General features: G+C 55.7%; 6 protein-coding genes and 2 non-coding genes across 8 annotated transcripts, besides 1 other annotated feature; 3 read left to right on the top strand and 5 right to left on the bottom strand.

Moving 5' to 3' along the window:
- Window positions 1-2,598: 2,598 nt before the first annotated feature.
- Window positions 2,599-4,569, bottom strand: CYME_CME186C (long chain acyl-CoA synthetase; the record flags this gene model as incomplete). The annotated part of the gene is made up of 1 exon (XM_005535619.1): window positions 2,599-4,569. One exon carries the CDS (start codon window positions 4,567-4,569, stop codon window positions 2,599-2,601), a length of 1,971 nt encoding a protein of 656 aa, XP_005535676.1.
- Window positions 4,570-5,589: 1,020 nt separating this feature from the next.
- On the top strand, window positions 5,590-6,120 carry CYME_CME185C (hypothetical protein; the record flags this gene model as incomplete). Its single annotated transcript, XM_005535618.1, has 1 exon — window positions 5,590-6,120. One exon carries the CDS (start codon window positions 5,590-5,592, stop codon window positions 6,118-6,120), a length of 531 nt encoding a protein of 176 aa, XP_005535675.1.
- Window positions 6,121-6,454: 334 nt separating this feature from the next.
- On the bottom strand, window positions 6,455-7,648 carry CYME_CME184T. Its single transcript, XR_002461253.1, has one exon. It is a non-coding gene; the product is annotated as a hypothetical transcript (transcript).
- A 349-nt stretch (window positions 7,649-7,997) lies between these two features.
- CYME_CME183C (hypothetical protein) lies at window positions 7,998-8,522 on the top strand (the record flags this gene model as incomplete). Its single annotated transcript, XM_005535617.1, has 1 exon — window positions 7,998-8,522. One exon carries the CDS (start codon window positions 7,998-8,000, stop codon window positions 8,520-8,522), a length of 525 nt encoding a protein of 174 aa, XP_005535674.1.
- A 652-nt stretch (window positions 8,523-9,174) lies between these two features.
- CYME_CME181C (similar to serine/threonine protein phosphatase) lies at window positions 9,175-10,908 on the bottom strand (the record flags this gene model as incomplete). Its single annotated transcript, XM_005535616.1, has 1 exon — window positions 9,175-10,908. One exon carries the CDS (start codon window positions 10,906-10,908, stop codon window positions 9,175-9,177), a length of 1,734 nt encoding a protein of 577 aa, XP_005535673.1.
- Window positions 9,373-10,108: a sequence feature (possible transcribed region).
- Window positions 10,909-11,282: 374 nt separating the features above from the next.
- On the bottom strand, window positions 11,283-12,020 carry CYME_CME180C (hypothetical protein, conserved; the record flags this gene model as incomplete). Its single annotated transcript, XM_005535615.1, has 1 exon — window positions 11,283-12,020. One exon carries the CDS (start codon window positions 12,018-12,020, stop codon window positions 11,283-11,285), a length of 738 nt encoding a protein of 245 aa, XP_005535672.1.
- Window positions 12,021-15,082: 3,062 nt separating this feature from the next.
- CYME_CME179C (dihydrodipicolinate synthase) lies at window positions 15,083-16,147 on the bottom strand (the record flags this gene model as incomplete). Its single annotated transcript, XM_005535614.1, has 1 exon — window positions 15,083-16,147. The coding sequence occupies one exon, from the start codon at window positions 16,145-16,147 to the stop codon at window positions 15,083-15,085; it is 1,065 nt and encodes a 354-aa protein (XP_005535671.1).
- CYME_CME178T lies at window positions 16,022-17,702 on the top strand. The gene has a single exon (XR_002461252.1). It is a non-coding gene; the product is annotated as a hypothetical transcript (transcript).
- Window positions 17,703-17,805: the final 103 nt, after the last annotated feature.

Below are 17,805 nucleotides of genomic sequence, written 5' to 3'. Positions count from 1 at the left end.
CATGGATACGGTGCTCGAGGCACACTGGATTGCTGAACGGTACCGCATCAATGCGTGGCTCCAAGCGAGCATCCAGTTATGCTCCATTGACCACTGATTTTTTCATCGTAAGTAGTCCGTGTTTCAACGCAATGCGCATACCGAGTCCTGACCGATGCCCGTGAACGTTCGCCCCGACACGAGGCCGATGGCGGATTAGGCAGCACAAGACATTTCCGAATGTGCATCGAGACGTTCTCAGGTCTCTGTGCAGAGAGTGCTTGCGAGTGCGTGGTTGCTGGTAGCAGCACACCATGACGAGCATCTGACTTTTGATATACTCGTCATCTGAAGGTCGGCGGTCAGCTTCACGCCCAGCATCTAGTGGATAGGGATTCGTTTCGCGCTCTTCTTCTCTTCACGTTTCAGCATACACCCGTGCTCGTGATGCGACAATAGCATCCTGAACGCATCAACGGAAATCGTATAGAATCAATTTCTGCATCGCGTGTACGCTTCACTCAAAGGAGCAGGTGTGCAGCGTTTGCATGAACCAGCGGGGTCACCGCCAGCGGTTACCAGGAAATCGCACGACGTTCGATTGATTTACCTTTTTCCTTCGCTTTGAGCGAGTTGGCTCATGCACGATTCTGGGCTGCGTACGGATGTAACCGGTGGCGATTTCAACGCAATCCCGTGGACTCCTGCCATAAGTTGTCCGCGAGAGTCATCTGGACGTTGATCGGCACTCGAAAGCGATGCATCCCTTCTATAAATCCGCGCTTTTGCCGGCCAAGGAAGTTCGGATACTAGACCTCCAGAGGACGATTCAGGAAGCGCTCGACATTGACCCGTCTAGGGTATTGGTTTTCGACGTTTTTTGATGCTTTTTCGATATACGCTGTAGTTGCTCCGATCGCCGACGGGTAGCGGCGACACGCCAAAGTACGCTGAGAAGCGGATGTGCAAATCCCTGATCCTACAATCAGACAGCACTGTGCCGTCTATCCCGGACATGACCCTTGTTGTCGGACGATGATTTCATCGAAAGAGTACCGAAGAAACGTGGACAGCTGGTGGCATAGCGTTCGGCACTTGTGTGAAGAGATGCTTCACGAGGTGTGTCAGCGCGAGGGGAAAGCGGCGAGCCGTCCTCGTGTAGGAAACCAAGCGATCCCCATTGGTATCCAGCATCTCACTTTACGCAAGACTCGGCTTGTCGATTTGCTCAAGGATGGAGGCCTTGGCAACGGTTTCAGAGAGATGTGTCCGCTCCAGATGCCTCTTTCGCTCCTGGCCCTACACGTCCGCCCGTCGGGAGCATCTTGCTCTTCATTGCCGTGCAGTTCCGTCTTGTTCTCCGCTGTTTGGCTGTGCGGCTTGGATGTGGTGATGGTACGCCACATTCGTTTGTTTCTCCGAGATCCACAGACGTGCACACACTTGTATTTACACTGGGTAGACGGGGATAGCGCGAACCGCATGCTTTAAGTATGTATCGACGAATTCTCAAACAGTTTTTCGTCACTTTCCCCGATGCGAGAAAACCCCCAGGCAGAAGCATACCTTGTCGCTCCCGGTATCGCACAAGCAGAGAGTCAACACAGCAGATCCGGACTGGTACATATCGAAAACGATGTGTCGAAGAACGTGTGGATTACAGAAGCGAGCATCTCGTCACCTGATCTGTCAGCGTAAATTTGGCGTTTGATTCGAGAGAGGACGCCCTCGAGTCAATCGAACCTGGGAGAACAGACGAACCCGAAGCGCAACCCAATACCAAGATTCATCGCTTACGCTTTCGCCGCTTTTGAATGATAGAAACCGACGTTGTCTAGGCGCGGTTCAGAAGCATGCGAGAAGCAGATGCCACAAGGCGTGATTCGACGAACGATGAGCAAATGGACGCTCCTGTTCGCTCAGCGATGTACTTGCGACCGCACGACAGCATCGTAGCTCGGGCGGCTGTTGTTGTCGCCATTCTCCATTGTCAACTCTTTACGAATTACGGTATACGGGTATCAAAAGCGTACCCATACGTAGTACTATGATTTCTCCCGAATCACCTGCCCTCGAGTGAAACGAATGCACCCGTGCCCCCTGTTATACGTATCCACGATTCACTGCGAATTCGGTCATGCGTTGTTCAGTGCACGACTTGTCCAGCGTACAAGCGCGCTTTCTTCTTCGTTCATTCGTGTCTCTGCATCGCCGTTCTCTCTAGTGGAGCAGAGAACTCATCTCCTGTGGGTTGTGTTCTTCGTGTTCCCTGGAACACGCTTAGAGAGGAGAGCATGGACGAACAGGCGGTTGTGGAGATAGCGTTCGACAAGCTCTGTTTTGGGTGCACGACAATGCCCAGGACACGCACTCGGAGCAGAGCAAGGTGTCCTCCTGCTGATTGTAGAACAATGGACTTGTTCAATTGAGGCCGTTCTTCGCAAGCAACAAGTTATGAGATAGCGAATTACCGCCACCTTTCACCAATCGATAGGATACAAACCTCGTGTTATGGAACATCTGCGAGACAAACGAAGAAAAACAAAAACATCGTCCAGGTACAGATTTTCCAGCGTTCATTGCAGTGGGCATCACGCGCGAGGCGTATCCGGTCTTCGCTCATTCCCCGAGTTGTTTGTAAAGCTGGTCAATCGTCTTACGATAACGTTCCAACAGTTGGGGGCGCTTCAACTTCATCGTGGGTGTGAGGCAGTCGTTTTCAATCGTAAATCCTTGATTGAGATCATTCAAATCCGTCTCCAGGTGGATCGCTTTCACGTACTCGTAGCCCTTGAGATTTGATGCTTTGGCCTGGGCCTGCAGTTCTTTCAAAAGCTGTTGCTTGATTTTCTCCCGTGTAGATGGCGAGAGCTGGGTCAGCTGCCCGGTCTCCGCAATGAGGCCCTGTCGACGCAGGTAGCCGGGGTCGGGAACCACCACCGCCACGAGTGAGCTTTTCATAGAGTTCCCATATACCCAGATTTGTCCAATACCTTTCGCTTTTTGATACTCGGACTCGAGCGCTTCAACGGCCACGTATTCACCTTGCGCTAACTTGAAAATGTTCTTCTTGCGATCGATAATTGAAAGCGTTCCGTCGCGATTAAGGCGACCGATATCACCAGTGGCCATCCAGCCGTCATCATTGGGGAACGCCTCCTTGGTGGCTTGCTCATTCTTGTAGTAGCCACATGTGAGGGCTGGCCCCTTGAGCCACAGTTCCCCGCGTGGACAGGGCTTGTCACGATGTGTGTACTTCATTTCGGGTACGTCAACGAGCTTGAATTCAAAGCAAGCCATGACGCCACCCACACTATCGGGTCGGTCGGTCGGCGAGCCCACAAACGCGCCTGCAGTCGTCTCCGTCATGCCGTAGCCCTGGAGCATTGGCGCACAGAACACCGTCCGCATGAAGATATTCAAATGCTCAGCAAGCGGAGCTGCACCCGAGAAAAAGAATCGAACACGTGGAAATAGTCTCTCGCGTATCTTTTCGAAAAGTAAGCGGTCCCAAATCCGACTGCGCGTTCCCGCGCGAACGTTCGCCGACTGCATCGAATACGCTATGCGAAAGAGCGTTCGCGCGACCAAGCCACGTTCCGCTATCGTACTTTGGACTTGCTCGTAGAATCGAGCGAAAACTCTGGGAACTCCGATAAATACCGTCGGCTTCACGTCCATAATATCTTCGACGAGATGCTTCACATCACCCCCATAATACGCGATCGATGCACCCGATACGAGCCAAAGAGTCTCCGCTGCCTGAGCGAAAATATGGGCAAGTGGCAAATACGACAACAGCACATCACCAGGGCCGATCGGGATCTGGAAGGCATCGGTCGCCCGCTGCAGTGCGGCGACCTCCGCCAGCAACGCTTCGTTCTTGAGCATCACGCCCTTCGGCGTTCCTGTCGTGCCGCTGGTGTACATGATAACCATCAGTTCATCATCGTCGCTCTCAGTTGAATCAGGCGGAGCATGCTCGGCACTTCCCTTCTCGAGCAAGTCCTGGAACGTCATCAAAGAATCCATAGGCTTGTAAGCGTCCAGCACAATCAGCTGCACCTCACGAGAACCGACGGCACTGCGTGCCCGCTCGAGGTTCTCCTCCGAGGTGAACAGCACCTGCATACCAGAATGCTCAATAACATAAGCGGCTGAGTTGGCGCCTAAACTATCATAGACGGGAACTGGAACCAAACCCCGACTTGAGCAAGCCAAAAGCACGATCATCCATTCTTTGCAGTTCTTCGCGTAGATCCCGACGCGGTCACCACGCTGGAGACGGAGCTCGCGCACGAGCGCGTCACCTACGGCAACCGCCTGCTCTCGAACTTGCCCATAGGTCAACCAGTCGTAGTTCCCAGACCGCTGCTTATTTCTATACCCTAGACAGTGCGCAGCGTCCCCGCTTTTCCGACAACCACGTAGGAACATGTCGTAGAGCGTGTGCAGTGGAACGTTCTCGTCGGGGAAGGGGCGCCTCAAGATGGGCTCCATCGAGTACCCGCACACGTAGACCGCAGATTCAGTCGAGGTCTCCTGGGAGCCAGCCTTTTTGATGCTGCGCAACTCCTTGTTTAAGGACATGAAACAGAGGATACAATGTATTGAGGCTTCGCTTACACACGCAAACTAGAGTCAACTGACCTGCGCCCCAGGAAAACACGTGAACGTTCCCGGACGCTCTGCCAGTGGCGTACGCTAGGCACACGTGGACGAACGCGCCAGCCGATGATCGCAGGAGTCCCGCTGCGCCCGACGCTGAATCGATGATAGGACACAGGCTGGCGGGCGTCGAGGCCGGCGCAGGCCGGGATCGCAATTGGCGACATCGATGCGCATGGGCAGGCAGCATCATATGGAACTTTATTGGAATAGTATGGACATTGATGATCACGCTGGCGGAGCAAGGCGATTTCCCTGATGGACACGGAACGTTTCCATGGACCATGGATCCTAGTTTCCGGGATGCGTATTGCCCATCGGGACAGTGTTGGTCGTCATCATCATCATCATCATCGTGCACCCTACATTCACGTTCCATGAATTGTACTTCCGTTCGGATGTCCCGGTCGTTCCGTAGGTTCTATCGTGCGCCGAGTGCCTGCCCTGATCGTCCGCGATAGCGCCCATGACGCTGGTGCGAATGCGGTATGGAGACAGACCCGGTTTGCCGCACTACAGAGGGCGTCGGCGAGCGGCATCGTTCTTTCAACGTGGAATCTGGTCTTTTGGTCAATGCTAGCGGATTGGCACGCGATCCATTGCGCATCAAAAACATACGGGTATTGTTCAGGACTTTGCTTGAGACGGGGCCGGTCGAGAGTCGGCTGCGCACTGGCCGCTTGAGGTCAATGATTGGTGTGCACCGGGTTGTTTGTGCTGCGACAAAGGTTCTTTTTGGGGTGCCCTAGCTTGGGAGAGCGTTGCAAAGCGAGTTTGGTGCAATCAGAGACACGCGCAAACAAGCCTGTGTGTCTCGTGGGCGACGCTATTGGCGCTTCAACGTTGCGTACCAGACGAGTCGCAACTGACGTGGTGCTGTGCGAGCCGTGTTCGTGAAGTTTAACCGCAAGAACGGGACCTGCGGTGCAGTTTTGGAGTGTAATGCATTCAGAAAACAAGAGGACCTTGTTCATTGGGCAGGGCGTGCTCGACCGGCACCGGTACGTCCGCACTCGACACACAGGCGCTGTCGGCGAGACGGCACCTGCCAGCGCCCACGGCTGGAACGTTTACGCCCGAAAAGGTGGCGGTGGCGGTGGAAAGCGTGGCAGCAATCGCGCGGCAGGGCGCCGTCTCACTCAAAACGTCCGCCCCGGACTAGGGACGCCACTGCCGTTCGTTGCACCACCAGACGGCGACATACGACGCAGTACCGCAGAGCAGCGTAACGCCGAGAGCGATCGCTCCGCGTCGACGTTCCTGAAAAACTTGCTCTTCCGGCGAGCTGGAACGAGCGCTGAGGGCTCGAGCTCTCGTGACGCGAGTGGCTCATCGGCATCGTACACTCCAGAAACGATCGATGTGCTGAAGCGTGGTGCCTGGATCGGGATTTTCTCACTCATCGGTCTCGAGTTCTTCATTCATGTTCTATACAAAAAGGACTGGCTCTCGATATTGTCGAAACATCCATGAAACAAACCAGTTATCTAGCGGGCGAGTAACTGTGTGCCCGATACAATGCGAAAAGCGCGGGGACTTGGCTCTCAAGGCGTTGATGGAACCATGCGGGATGCGGAAAGGCGTCGCCGAAGTTGCCGTCCATCGCGAGAGATTTGCGGTTCCGACCAGAGTCGTCCCATGTGCATCCATGGATTTGTCGTGTACATCGGCGAGCGGATACAGCTTTCGTTTGGGAACGCAGCGGGAACGAATGAAACGGACGAGGTCACGCTCGCCCGGACGGCATGCGCGAACCATGAACTCGCCTTAACCTGGTGTGGTGTGTGTGCTGGTCGGTATCGTAAGCGCTAGGAGGACGCGAGCGTTTACCAATCACTACTGGAGGGAGCGTTCAGAGACACGTCACGTACAACGGAAACCGCAAGCGTTGTCTCGGTTGGACAAGCCGCGAGCAATGCATCTTGCATCCGTGTGATGCGCTAAGCCCGTGCCCGTAGATAGCAGCCGACGGAAAGTCTGCCATGTCTATACCAGGTGGCGGCAAGCATTTGAAAACATAAAAACGTTCGCTTGCGCGCTCGTTCCTCACGAATACTGGTCGTGCATCCGGGCCTCCCATGCATATTCGATTTCAACGGAGACACGGGTTGAGCCATGAGACTCCGTGGCGTCTGTCGCTTGCGCGGCTTTTTCTGCAGGATCCCCCAGGTCGCACAGACACATGTGCTTGGAGGTGCGGCGGTGCTAGCCAAAAGCGCATGTCGGCTACGGAAGCTTCCGAGCAATTCGCAGTCGATGAGGCGAGGGCCGGTCCGCCGCACAACAGCGACAAGCACGGCATACAAGTATCCCAAATCTGGCGGAAAGAAGCAAGAGCGCTAGCTGCATTCCCTTGTACAACATTGGATACGGGTACGAGTCTAGCTCAAGCCGTCTGCGACACGCAATGTCGACAACGATATCTTCGTGGCGACTCGGGACGGGAACACCAGTGACGCTTCACTGCGAGGCAGCGGTATTCAGGCGCTGGACCAAAAAAGAACGGCCCACAAGCCGATGATTCGGGCGCCAGAGGCAACGATTTCCTTAACAATCCCCATTCGCTGGAGCGCGAACGATCCTCGGTGGGAGTCGTTCCCGCGAATCTGCTGTTCACGGGCTTCCAGACTGCTACCGATCGCTCACGAGCAAAACCGTCCCTACCGAGGAAGCGTCGGACCCAGGCAGTAAACGCGCACCCACAACTTGTGCTTGGCACAGATTCAAGATTCTTTCTGAACCCGTACAAATACCTCCGTCCGGCAGCTGCTGGCACTCGGAATACTTCCCCAGCGAACACCACGCACACGTCCAGCGCAAAAAGGCAGTACAAGGGCCCTCGCTAACCATATCCCCATAAAGCACGACTCGCTGACCTCAGCGCCAGCGTCGTCGCCGCACTGACTGACTCACCGACTGGCGCGCCCTGACGCAGGCGACCTCAACGCCCAGTTTTACGTCAGCAGCGGCACTGCCTATTCATGTAGGCAATCACGAGCATGCTGTTCGGGAACGATGCAGCTCGAGCGGGCACGTCGACGCGCGCTCCCGATCAGGTATCTCAACATCTCGGGTCGGGTGCTGTCCATGCCGTGACGCATCCCCCTGTGACGTGTCCGTGTCACAGGAACCCTCGGCCCCGACTCCGTCCCTCATCTCGCCTAGACATGCGGCCACGTGGCCCTGGTGTTCGCCGCCGCCGCGCTGCTCGACGTGACAGGCGTGCGCGCGCTGAGCGTCGATGACTCAGCATGCACGCAGCGTGCGTATACAATCTTTGCGTTGTGCACGCGGCGTCGTACACAGGCACGTTCGAGTGGATACGAGAACAGCGGAAAACTGAGAACGATATGGCAACGAAAGCAGCTTCGCGCCCATTGGGGCTGGTGAGGTGTTTTCTCTATTTTGTGGTGTGGGTGTTTAGTTTGACGATTTTTGCGGTTATTGCAGCAAAGCTATACCGTTCCGTCTTCGGTATCAAGATTTGTGCCCTGAGCAGCGATGAAACTTCTTTGAGCTTCTGCCAGTGGGGCATAGCGGCTGGTGTTATCGGCTTTGTCGGGTACTTGTTCCTCGATATAGCGCTGATCTTGAGCTTGTTTACCTCTATGCTGGAGAAGGAAATTCTCTATATAGAACTCGTTGTGAACGGTTTCTTCATCTTGTGGTATTTGGCATTCGCAGTGGTCATGAGCGTGGGCGTGGCACGCTACAAGAGTCTTGTGGGGTCCAGCGATTCGTACGTGAATACACCAGCGGCTCTGAGTTGGGTAAGTTTCGCTCTCATCATCCTCGCAGAAATCCTGGTTATGGTGGACTTTCGCAAGCCGAGCGAACAGGAGTCAGCCGATGAGCCGGCGGAAACAGAAGCTTAAACATTTGTGCGGCAGTTTATGTGCGGGATGCATTGATTTCCGGTACAAACGCACACACTTTTTCAACGCGTATCCAGGAGTTTTGCGAATACGAGAATAGAGGTGATGGTATGTATTCGGGTTCTCCACGGGGATCATTGCTGTTGCAGCAGCTTCCCGAATGATTGCCGGGTAAAGATCGTATGTTGCTCTCGCACATATCCATTGCAATGCGCCTTCACGACGGACACGAGCGAGAGACCAGTGCGCTGTCGCCGCTGGAGCAATGCTTGCATCGTTGCCGTCCACGTCGAGGCGCGCGCGTAACATCATTGCTCTCCATGAATTTCATGAGCAGAATGGGGTCAATGCAACGTCTCTGGATCTAGACCGAGTCCGTCGATATACAACGGAAAGCGCTCGTGATGTCCTTCGTGGAAGGGCGCTTTCGTGCGATCCACAGCCTCGATGTGCGAGCACTTATCAGTTCTCTGCATGGATTCAATCTCCAGATCGAATACCCGGGATACATGCGCAAGCTTCGTGTGGCGAATGCTCGATACATATCTCGCCAACGCCAAGTCGCATTGGCATCTTTTCGCAGACCCAAGATCAGCAGCGCACTGCACAGGCGCGTCTCGCTCGATCCCTTGTCCGTTCTGGTGCGCAATGATCATCCTCGTTTGCGTGGAGCAACGTACATCTTTCGTGCAGGGACAGATATCAGGCGATTTTCGGGCAAAAGCAGCGCTGTGAGTCTACCACCATACACGCATCCGGTATCCAGGCCGATGCACTTGTCCCAGAGCTGGAGGCCCATGTATGCGTCATGTCCAAATACAACACGAAGCGGACCTTTCCAGAGGCGCGCCCAAGCCATGCCATTCGAGTGGCGAGCGCTTGGAGCACCGTTTTCGAGCACAGAACGCAGATTCATCATGTGGCGAGGCAGCTGTTCCTCGAAAGGCACATCCGGCTGGAATCCGGCGTGAACAAAGACCGTTTCCAGATCCTCTGAGCGGATGTACCAGGGGCAGCTCCGCAACCATTCGTGCTCCTGTTGGCTCAGTTGCCGCGCGATACGCTGATGATCGACGGAGGCGTAGCTGGGATCGTGGCCTCGCATCATTGCTTCCCGACAACGAATGACCTCGTGGTCGTGGTTGCCTCTCACGGCCCGAGCACCGATTTCACGGGCCATTTGCACGACGGCTTGCGAATCGGGGCCCTTTGCTACCAGGTCTCCGAGCAGAATCAACTCGTCGCCAGGTCGATAGTCGCAGACGCGGAGTAGGTCCTGCAGCTCTGTGATACAGCCATGTACGTCACCGATCGCGATGACGCGTGGATGGTTGCAGAGGTAGCGGCTCCATTGGCGATCATGTATCCGGAATCCAACGACTGGCTCAGCGAACGGTGCGGCTGCTGCCGACTCCTCGCGATGGGAAAGCTCAATCACCGGCCGTTGGGTGGTAGCAAAGGTGCCGTCGTCAAACAGTTGCCAACGAGATGCTCGTGCAAACCATTTCTCGAGAGCGCCTTTCGCCGTCCAATCTACAACCCCTGGAACTCGAATAAACGCAGTCCCTTCGCGCTCGCAAGAGCCGCTCGATGACTGGACACCATTCGAGTCTTGGCTAGCGAGGCATTCCTCGCCCATGCGCCCACAGCATCGCTCCTTATAATCGCTAGACCGCAGAACGATCTCTTCACCCGGTGGCCGCAAGCGTAACTCATAGTAGCGATGGGGTGGTGCAACACCGCCCGGGCTTCGCGAGGGATAGCGCGACGGCGCTGCGCGGTTCCGCGGCCCGCGAGCATTTTGCGGCGCTTCCTCGGAGACAGGTGCCAGAAACTCAAAAGCCGGTAGGTTCTGGGGCCCGCCCCGCAGCAGCGCCTCGACATGCCGACGCGCGCGCTCCACTGCAACAAAGTCTGTGTACTGAAGCGGTTCCTGGAGAGTGTTCGCAATGTGGCGCAGCGCCGTCGGGAAGCTTGGCACCGAGGCACGCGCTGTTCCGCCTGTTCTCGACAGCGAAGCTGCCTGCATCCAGCGTGCTATTGGTCTCTCGAACGCCTTGTGGTGCTGAGGACACCTCGAGTAAAAGACCGGTCGAGTGAGCACCAGCGTCTTTGTAGCGGTGTGCCTTTCGACGTCCCTCTGTCCTTTCGTAGCTGCGGACCTGAGCAGTCTGCCACGCTGCTCGCACTCGGCGAGGAGCGACCGGCGTCGCAGGAGCAAGGCGCCTGCGCCCCGCCGGTGACGTGAACGTCGGAAAGCGGGTACAGCGCTTCCGAGCGCCGTAGAGTGAGCATCCAAGTGCTTGCCGAAAGAACTCTGGCAAAGGTTAGCCGTGTAACCCAGCGTACCACTTGGTTGTGCCGACAAAAAAGCCCCCGCGTGCATTGGAGCTCACGCTCACAAAGCGCTGCGAAACAGCGGCACCTTGTTGGAAAGAGAAACGTACGAGTGTTGACAACTTTACATAGCATGGGGGAACAGGAACCAGCGTCAATCTGGGCATATGCATGCACATTTGTCCATAATAATCTATTTGTTCCAAATATTTCAACCTTCTTCCCTACTCGACCAGCCTTGGCACATGTGCGGTCAAATCGCCGCTGGGGCACGCACTCGATGTGGGCACCAACCGCGCATCGCGAGTCCGCAAATGCGTTAAGCGACGCCAACGCCGTCGCTCGGTGTGCTCGCAGCGCGCAACGAACGCAGCTTCACGTCATGCATGACCTCAATGGTTCGCAGATCCTTTGAAAAGAAAACTATTTCTTTTCCTCCGGCTCTTCATCTTCACCCCAGTCGATCACGCAGCGTTCGGAACAGTCGTCCCCATCGGCGGCCGGTGCTGCACCGCGGCGTGCTGCAAGTACGCTTTCGAGCGTGCCGCGCCCGGTCCACTGCAGACGCCGATCCGCCCAAAAGTCATACACGGCATTCGCCAACTTCTTCACCAGGGGAACGCTAGTCACTGCCCAAAGCCAGCCGAGGCCAACTGCTTCGTAGCACGCTCGGAAGACGTCCACCTTCTTCACAACCGTGCCGTCGGGGAGAATACCGTGAATGCGGCCCATTGCCTGCTCAAACGTGATACCGGCATATTTCGCGGGGTCGTAGTCTGGCGACGTAATGTCAACGAATGCAATACGGCCACGGCCCGCGTCCCGCGACTGTAGGAAGCGTACTTCCTTCATGCAGATCGGGCATTCACCGTCGTAGAGCAAGGTGACCAGCGGGGTTTCAGACGCGATCTCCTGATCTGAGAACCTCCGGCTAGATTCTTCTCGAACTTTGGGCGATGGAAGCGTTGACCGACCAGAATCCGTAGCTGTCAGGCCGCATCGCAAGACACGTCGCTGCGGTGCACGCCAGAACTGGGTGCACTGGCGGTTCACGCTCCCGCTCACGTTCGACCCAAAAGCGCAGTGATTTCGTAGCAAAAGAGCCCGACACCGCAAATTACAACTCTTGTACACAGGGGAAACTATAAAACTCGAATTCATTGCACAAACACTTGCTCTGGTGCCCTCAAAGGCACGAAACAAACGAATTCAACCAAAATCCGAAGATGATCGTATACAACGGAAATTGTTTGCGTTGAATTGGCGCTGCGCTCCTGCGCATCGCCGCGCGCTCCTGCGCATCGCCGCGCGCTCCTGCGCATCGCCGCCGAAGCGCGGCGGTGGCGCCTTCGCGATCCGCCGCCATGCGTGCGCGTCTGCGTGCCTGGCAGGCAGCTCGCTGGACACGCGTGTCAGCGTGGGGGAACGATGCGCGCGATCACTTTGCTGACGCGGGCGAGAACGCAAGCGTTTTGATCACGTGCTCGTATCACCAATACCAGATTCTGAGTGCATTTTCTGAGACTACTTTCTTTCCTTCTCGATTATCTGCTGATCTACATATGCTGGTCTCTCGTGAGTCTTCGGTTCCGTTCTCAGCATTCGCGGGTTGTTGATGGCGGCATTCGAGTTCCGATTCCGTTGCGTCCGGCTGCTGGTCACGCAAACCATGCACAGGTGAAAATCGCGATCCGCGCTTCGCTTGCTGTTTTCATCTGTTTTTGTGTACAGCTGGGGTCCGCGCTTCACAGCGGTGACATTTGACCGCTGCCAAGTGTGCCTATGCATCGACCATATCTCCTCGTCCTCCGAGCGCCGTCCTACAGCGCGCGATCCCGTGCTTCATCGCAGGCTACTTGCCATTTCGGAGAAGAGAAGATTCCCCTTGATATCCATTGCAGTTTCCGCACCCGGCGCCGTGCTCTGCGATCACGTGCTTGATCTGAGCGATGTACTCGGCGACGGCGCTGATGGCTGCAAGTCCAACCGCGCCCTGTTCCGTTCGATAACGTATTGGTGGAACACGATGTTGTTCGTGATGAAACAAACATCGGGGGGTAAATCCAGATTGGATAACAAGTCGAAGGTATTCGATCCCTTGACGCTTCCTTCGTGCAAAACAGTGACGTACGTAGCACTCGACACGGACACCCGGATGACTCAATTCCGAAATCTAGACAACGTTCCAGGCAAAATAGAGACAGACTGCAGCCTCCGGAAGTATGTCCTGTGAGACGTACGAGGCAGATAGCGAATCCTGTTTCGTTGACCGCCGCAGAGAGCATTGAGTGTACCGCTTGAAAGCAATGCATGATTCGAAGTGGCATGTTGCGCGTATTGTCGGTATGAACTCGTGAACAAGTCTCCGAGGGACGACGTCCAGCATTTTCCCTCGTCGAAGCAATGGCGAGCATTGCGATATCAATGAGTTGCCTTGAGAAAGAAAGAGACAAAACTACAAGCATACGTGGCTTGAGCACGCTACAAAAGTAAGATATTGAGAAGATTGGAAACCTTTACGTACACATTGGAGACGAATATTGGTTCGTTTACGAACCCTAGTTCCGGAACATCGGGAATGGTCTTGATTTCGGTGATGTAACGAGTCCTAGTGGAAGAGCGTCGAAAAAACCACTCTGAAACTATGGCCGAGAATCCTAAACCGACACACGAGTGCTCAAGCCCTTGTTGCTGCTCTCGAAAAGTCACAGCTCTACATCTGAAAAGACAAGTCGAGAAGAACCTATCCACGTACATAGCGAGCAGCCCAGTGCTCCATTTTAATCTCCCATTGGTGGAGGTCGTCGCTGCGGTGTCCAGCCTCGTCTGCAGCACACAAAATCCCCGCGCGTGAATTTAGTTTCTTCAGGATCAGCATGTGAAGACATTGTGCCTCGAGCTCACCGCCTGCAACGTGTTCAAAACGCGCTTGAGTAAGCCGGCCCTCTCTGGCCTGACGGGATCCAAGCCCTGCGTCCAGCTGTGTTGCTTCGGTAGTCCGTGCTCCGGAGCAGCACAAGCGCGCCCAGTGCGCGCGTAGCCGAGCTACCCAGCCAGCGGGATCCGAACCCCATTCGAGGTCAACAAATCCATTCGATGCCCAGTGGCGATTGCATATGAGAGACCCAGATCCCAACCTGCTTCATGACGAGCAAATCCGAACGTCTTGCGAAACCCCCAGCGAATCGTCCGCACGCCAATGCACTCCCCCAGTGTTGCAGTGCCTTCGGTTCAGCGCCGTGTGGCGCTGTGATGATGCATCCGTAACCAGAGCATCGGCGAGTGTTCGCGGTTCTCGAACGCAAATCGACAGGCTCAGGGTCAAGCATTCGTCAAAAAGGAGCCGGCGCTCACCGCTCGCGCTCTGCCACGGCAACCGCAGCTGGCCGTGGTGTCCACGGGGCTCGAGTCCCGGCGATACGCGTCCATTTTTCACGGTGCTGGATTGTTGAGTCTGTCCTCCGGAATGCTCACGTGCGCGATCATTACCGACGTTCAGGGAAGCTCGGCACGCATGAATGCGGGGACTTATCACCATGTCCCCGGAGCGCGGCCGAAATGCCCATCCCTTCGGGTGCCCTGCGGTTACAGGCCGATGCCACCAGGCCAGCGTAAACTGTCGCCGCTGAGACCCAGCTAGCTGCCGTGCATCTTCGCACGACCGAGGACATGCAGACGATCATAGTAGGCTTATTTTTAATGCAAGCAGCGGCTGCATAAAGTCGCAAGATCCGTTTTACGCGCAACAGCCCCGATGGCGCTCTGGCTCGAAAATGCTCCTTTCGGCTTCGACAGCGTTCTCGTGTGCAACAGGACTCCGCTCGAGGCGCCCTGCGTGACCAATGCGCCCTGGTCGGCTTTCCAAACAAATCCGTTTCTGTCCGTCTCGACCTCCGAGAGACAACAACGCGCAGCTTCAAACTTTACGTGCTCGTTCGGGAACTCCTGGCCATGTGCTTTGATCCAGTCCGGAGCTTTTTGAAACTCGCGTCTTTCCAACTTGATGCGAACTACGAAGGGCAGGGCAACAAACGCCCGCATGGTACGCAAGCCCTGCATGAAAGACAGGGCAACCCACACATAGATACACACACACTGGCGTGAAAGGCGAGCGCGATCCCAAAGTCGCCGCACATAGAGCGAGACGCGGGCGAAAGGCACTGGCCCCCATGTGGATAACGCAGCCACAGGCACGAGACCTGCGCTAGCCTTGCCAGGAAGCACTATCCGCTTCCATTGGAAAGCAGGCCTGCCGCAATCATGGCCTGCCGCAACTGCTGCTCTGCGGATGCTGTGATATCCGTGAGCGGAAGTCTCGTGGGGCCCACCGGCCAGCCAAGCAAACGCAGCGCTGCTTTTGCCGGTATTGGATTCGCCATCACGAAGAGTGCCTCGAACAGGTCCATATATCGGCAGTGAATTCGAAACGCCTCTTCTGGATTCCCCAGGTCCACGAAGTGCTCAATCATCCGCTGGATCTCGGGACCGATGAAATGAGAGGCAACGCTCACCACACCATTGCCTCCGAGCGATAGAAGCGGAAGCGTCAGCGCATCGTCTCCAGAGTACAGGGCGAAGTCGGGTGACGTTGCTCGCCGAATTCGAGCAAACTGCTCCAGGTTGCCTGATGCTTCCTTCAGCGCCACGATATTCGGACACATCTCCGCCAGCTTGATCGACGTTTCCGCTGTCATATTGATGCCCGTGCGTCCGGGGATGTTATAGAGCATCATAGGCAGATCAGGTGCTGCGTTGGCTATCGCCCGAAAATGTGCCATAATACCCTGTTGTGGGGGTTTGTTGTAGTACGGGACAACTTGTAGGGTTCCATCGAGACCCAACTTTGCCGACTTTTTGGTCGCCTCAATCGCCTCTTCCGTCGAGTTCGAGCCAGCACCCGCTATCACCCGACACTTTGTCCCTGCAACGGCCGACTTGACCACCCGAAAGAGTTCGTACTCTTCCGACCAGGTCAGCGTTGCCGACTCTCCCGTGGTGCCTGCAACAATTATCGCATCCGAACCGTTCTCAGCAAGGTGAGCAGCTAAAGATTCAGCAACACCATAGTCCACCTCAACGCCAGTCAATTTGAATGGCGTCACCAGAGCGGTAATAACGCGTCCGAAAAAGTGCTTGGGGCGCTCCACCTCTTGGGCCTGGACCTGCTGCTCGGTGCGAGCCGTCGTGCAACACAGAGACCGTTGCAGACGAGAACGGATCGCCAACCGATGCTTATGATGATCTCGTGTCAGGCACGATCCACCCGGACAACTTGAAAGAAACGCCATGAACCCGACACCAACTTCACGTAACGGAAAGTCGCGAAAACGCGCCTCGGGTGTGCAGAGAATGCGCGGGGCGCCGCCTACCTGCCAGCGCTGGCGCCCAGCATACGTATCTCGCGACTGTACCCTTCACAAGGTGCGTACTCGTGTTGATCGTGGACAGACGCTGCACGTCGGAGTTGTAGCTGAGCGGCCTCCACAGTGGACAAGGTGTCTGGGGAAAGAGCAGGGTGCTTGGTTCGCTAGCGGAATAGAGAGGAGCCGGCAGGCAGGCAGGCAGGCGCCGCACCCGTGCACTCGAGGCGCACTGCTTCCAGCGCTGGAAGGCGCCGGTGCGCAGCGCGTCGGTGAGCACGTTTCTGATACCTCGTTCGGGCAGGCGGCAAACACAGGCTTTACTGAGAAGCTCCGCTCTTTTGCAGGTTACGTGGATGGCACTGTGCTTTGACAGGATTTCGAATCGAGCGCATGTGCCCGGCCAAGCAAGTGCGGCCGGCCTATGCTATCCCAGTAGACGGATAGAGGTCTCATGGCGCGGGTTTTTTATGTAGGAACGCTGCTGCTGGCATAGAAGAAGGAAGAAGCGTGCGCGGAAATGGTGAGGTCCAGGCGCTGGTATCGACACCGTTCGGCTACTCAGAATCGACTCCTTCGATACACCGTGTCTGCATCATGAGAATCGGTGGATGCACGGCATCGTGGTCGTGTACGACGCCCAGCGCGCGACACGCATCCGTGGTAGAACTGGTTAGACTTTTCTGATCTTGCGCGATGGAAAGAAAGCACTATGCTGCGCGCTCCACGAAGGTGTATTCATTCGGGAGCAAACATATGCCCGAGACCATTGTCGGGAACAGTCGAATACGGGAGCAAGACGCTTTCATGCTTGCGCTTCTGGGCAGTAGAGCGAAATCGCGTTTGATGCTGGATGCACGGGATCTCGGGCTTGTACGCGGATCTCGCTTGTCATCTAGGCAGTCAGCGGGGATCGACTTTGATGCTGGAAGCATCAGACAATGGACCTGTGCAGCCCGGAGTTTCCGAGTCTTATGCATAGTACGTGTCCGCGCATGAAGCGTTCAGGGATCGACTACCGGCTTCATGCAGGCCCAGTGCTCGGAAGCGTCATTCAATAACGGACACGGCATCATTTCGAGTGGGTTCTCTGATGCAGCAGTGTATGGAGGCGTGCTTGGAGAACGCAAAATCACGACCCACCAAATTTTTTTGGTGGATCAGAAGACCGTTCGACGCGAATCGAGGTGTTATCATTTGAGGAACCACAAAGTCGGCAGCTTCGCTGGTCCCTGCACAGTGCTCGGATCCTGGAGCTTTGGCGAGCCATGGCGTCACACGGTGATCATTGCGCTCTACGTACGTCCTGTGCAACGGAATCAGTGTTGATGATGCAGGATCAATGATTCCATTCAGGTAGCGATGGCGGAGCAAATGCTTCTGATTACGTAGAAAACGACCAGACTTGCTTAAGAAACGCTACTAGGTTCCATACGCTGCAAATCGAACTTGCTCTTCGGCATATGATTTATAAAACGTGCAATGTTTTACCACCATCGAGAGTACATATAGCTGCCCACGCGCAGACACCGCCCAGTCTTTTTCTATCCGCCGACTGCCATCGGTTGCGGTTTTTATCCAGGCAC

The sequence above is a fragment of the Cyanidioschyzon merolae genome, chromosome 5 (assembly GCF_000091205.1).
Source record: "Cyanidioschyzon merolae strain 10D DNA, chromosome 5, complete genome".
In the NCBI taxonomy this organism is placed as follows: domain Eukaryota; phylum Rhodophyta; class Bangiophyceae; order Cyanidiales; family Cyanidiaceae; genus Cyanidioschyzon; species Cyanidioschyzon merolae.
This window is presented reverse-complemented; position numbering and strand designations above follow the sequence as displayed.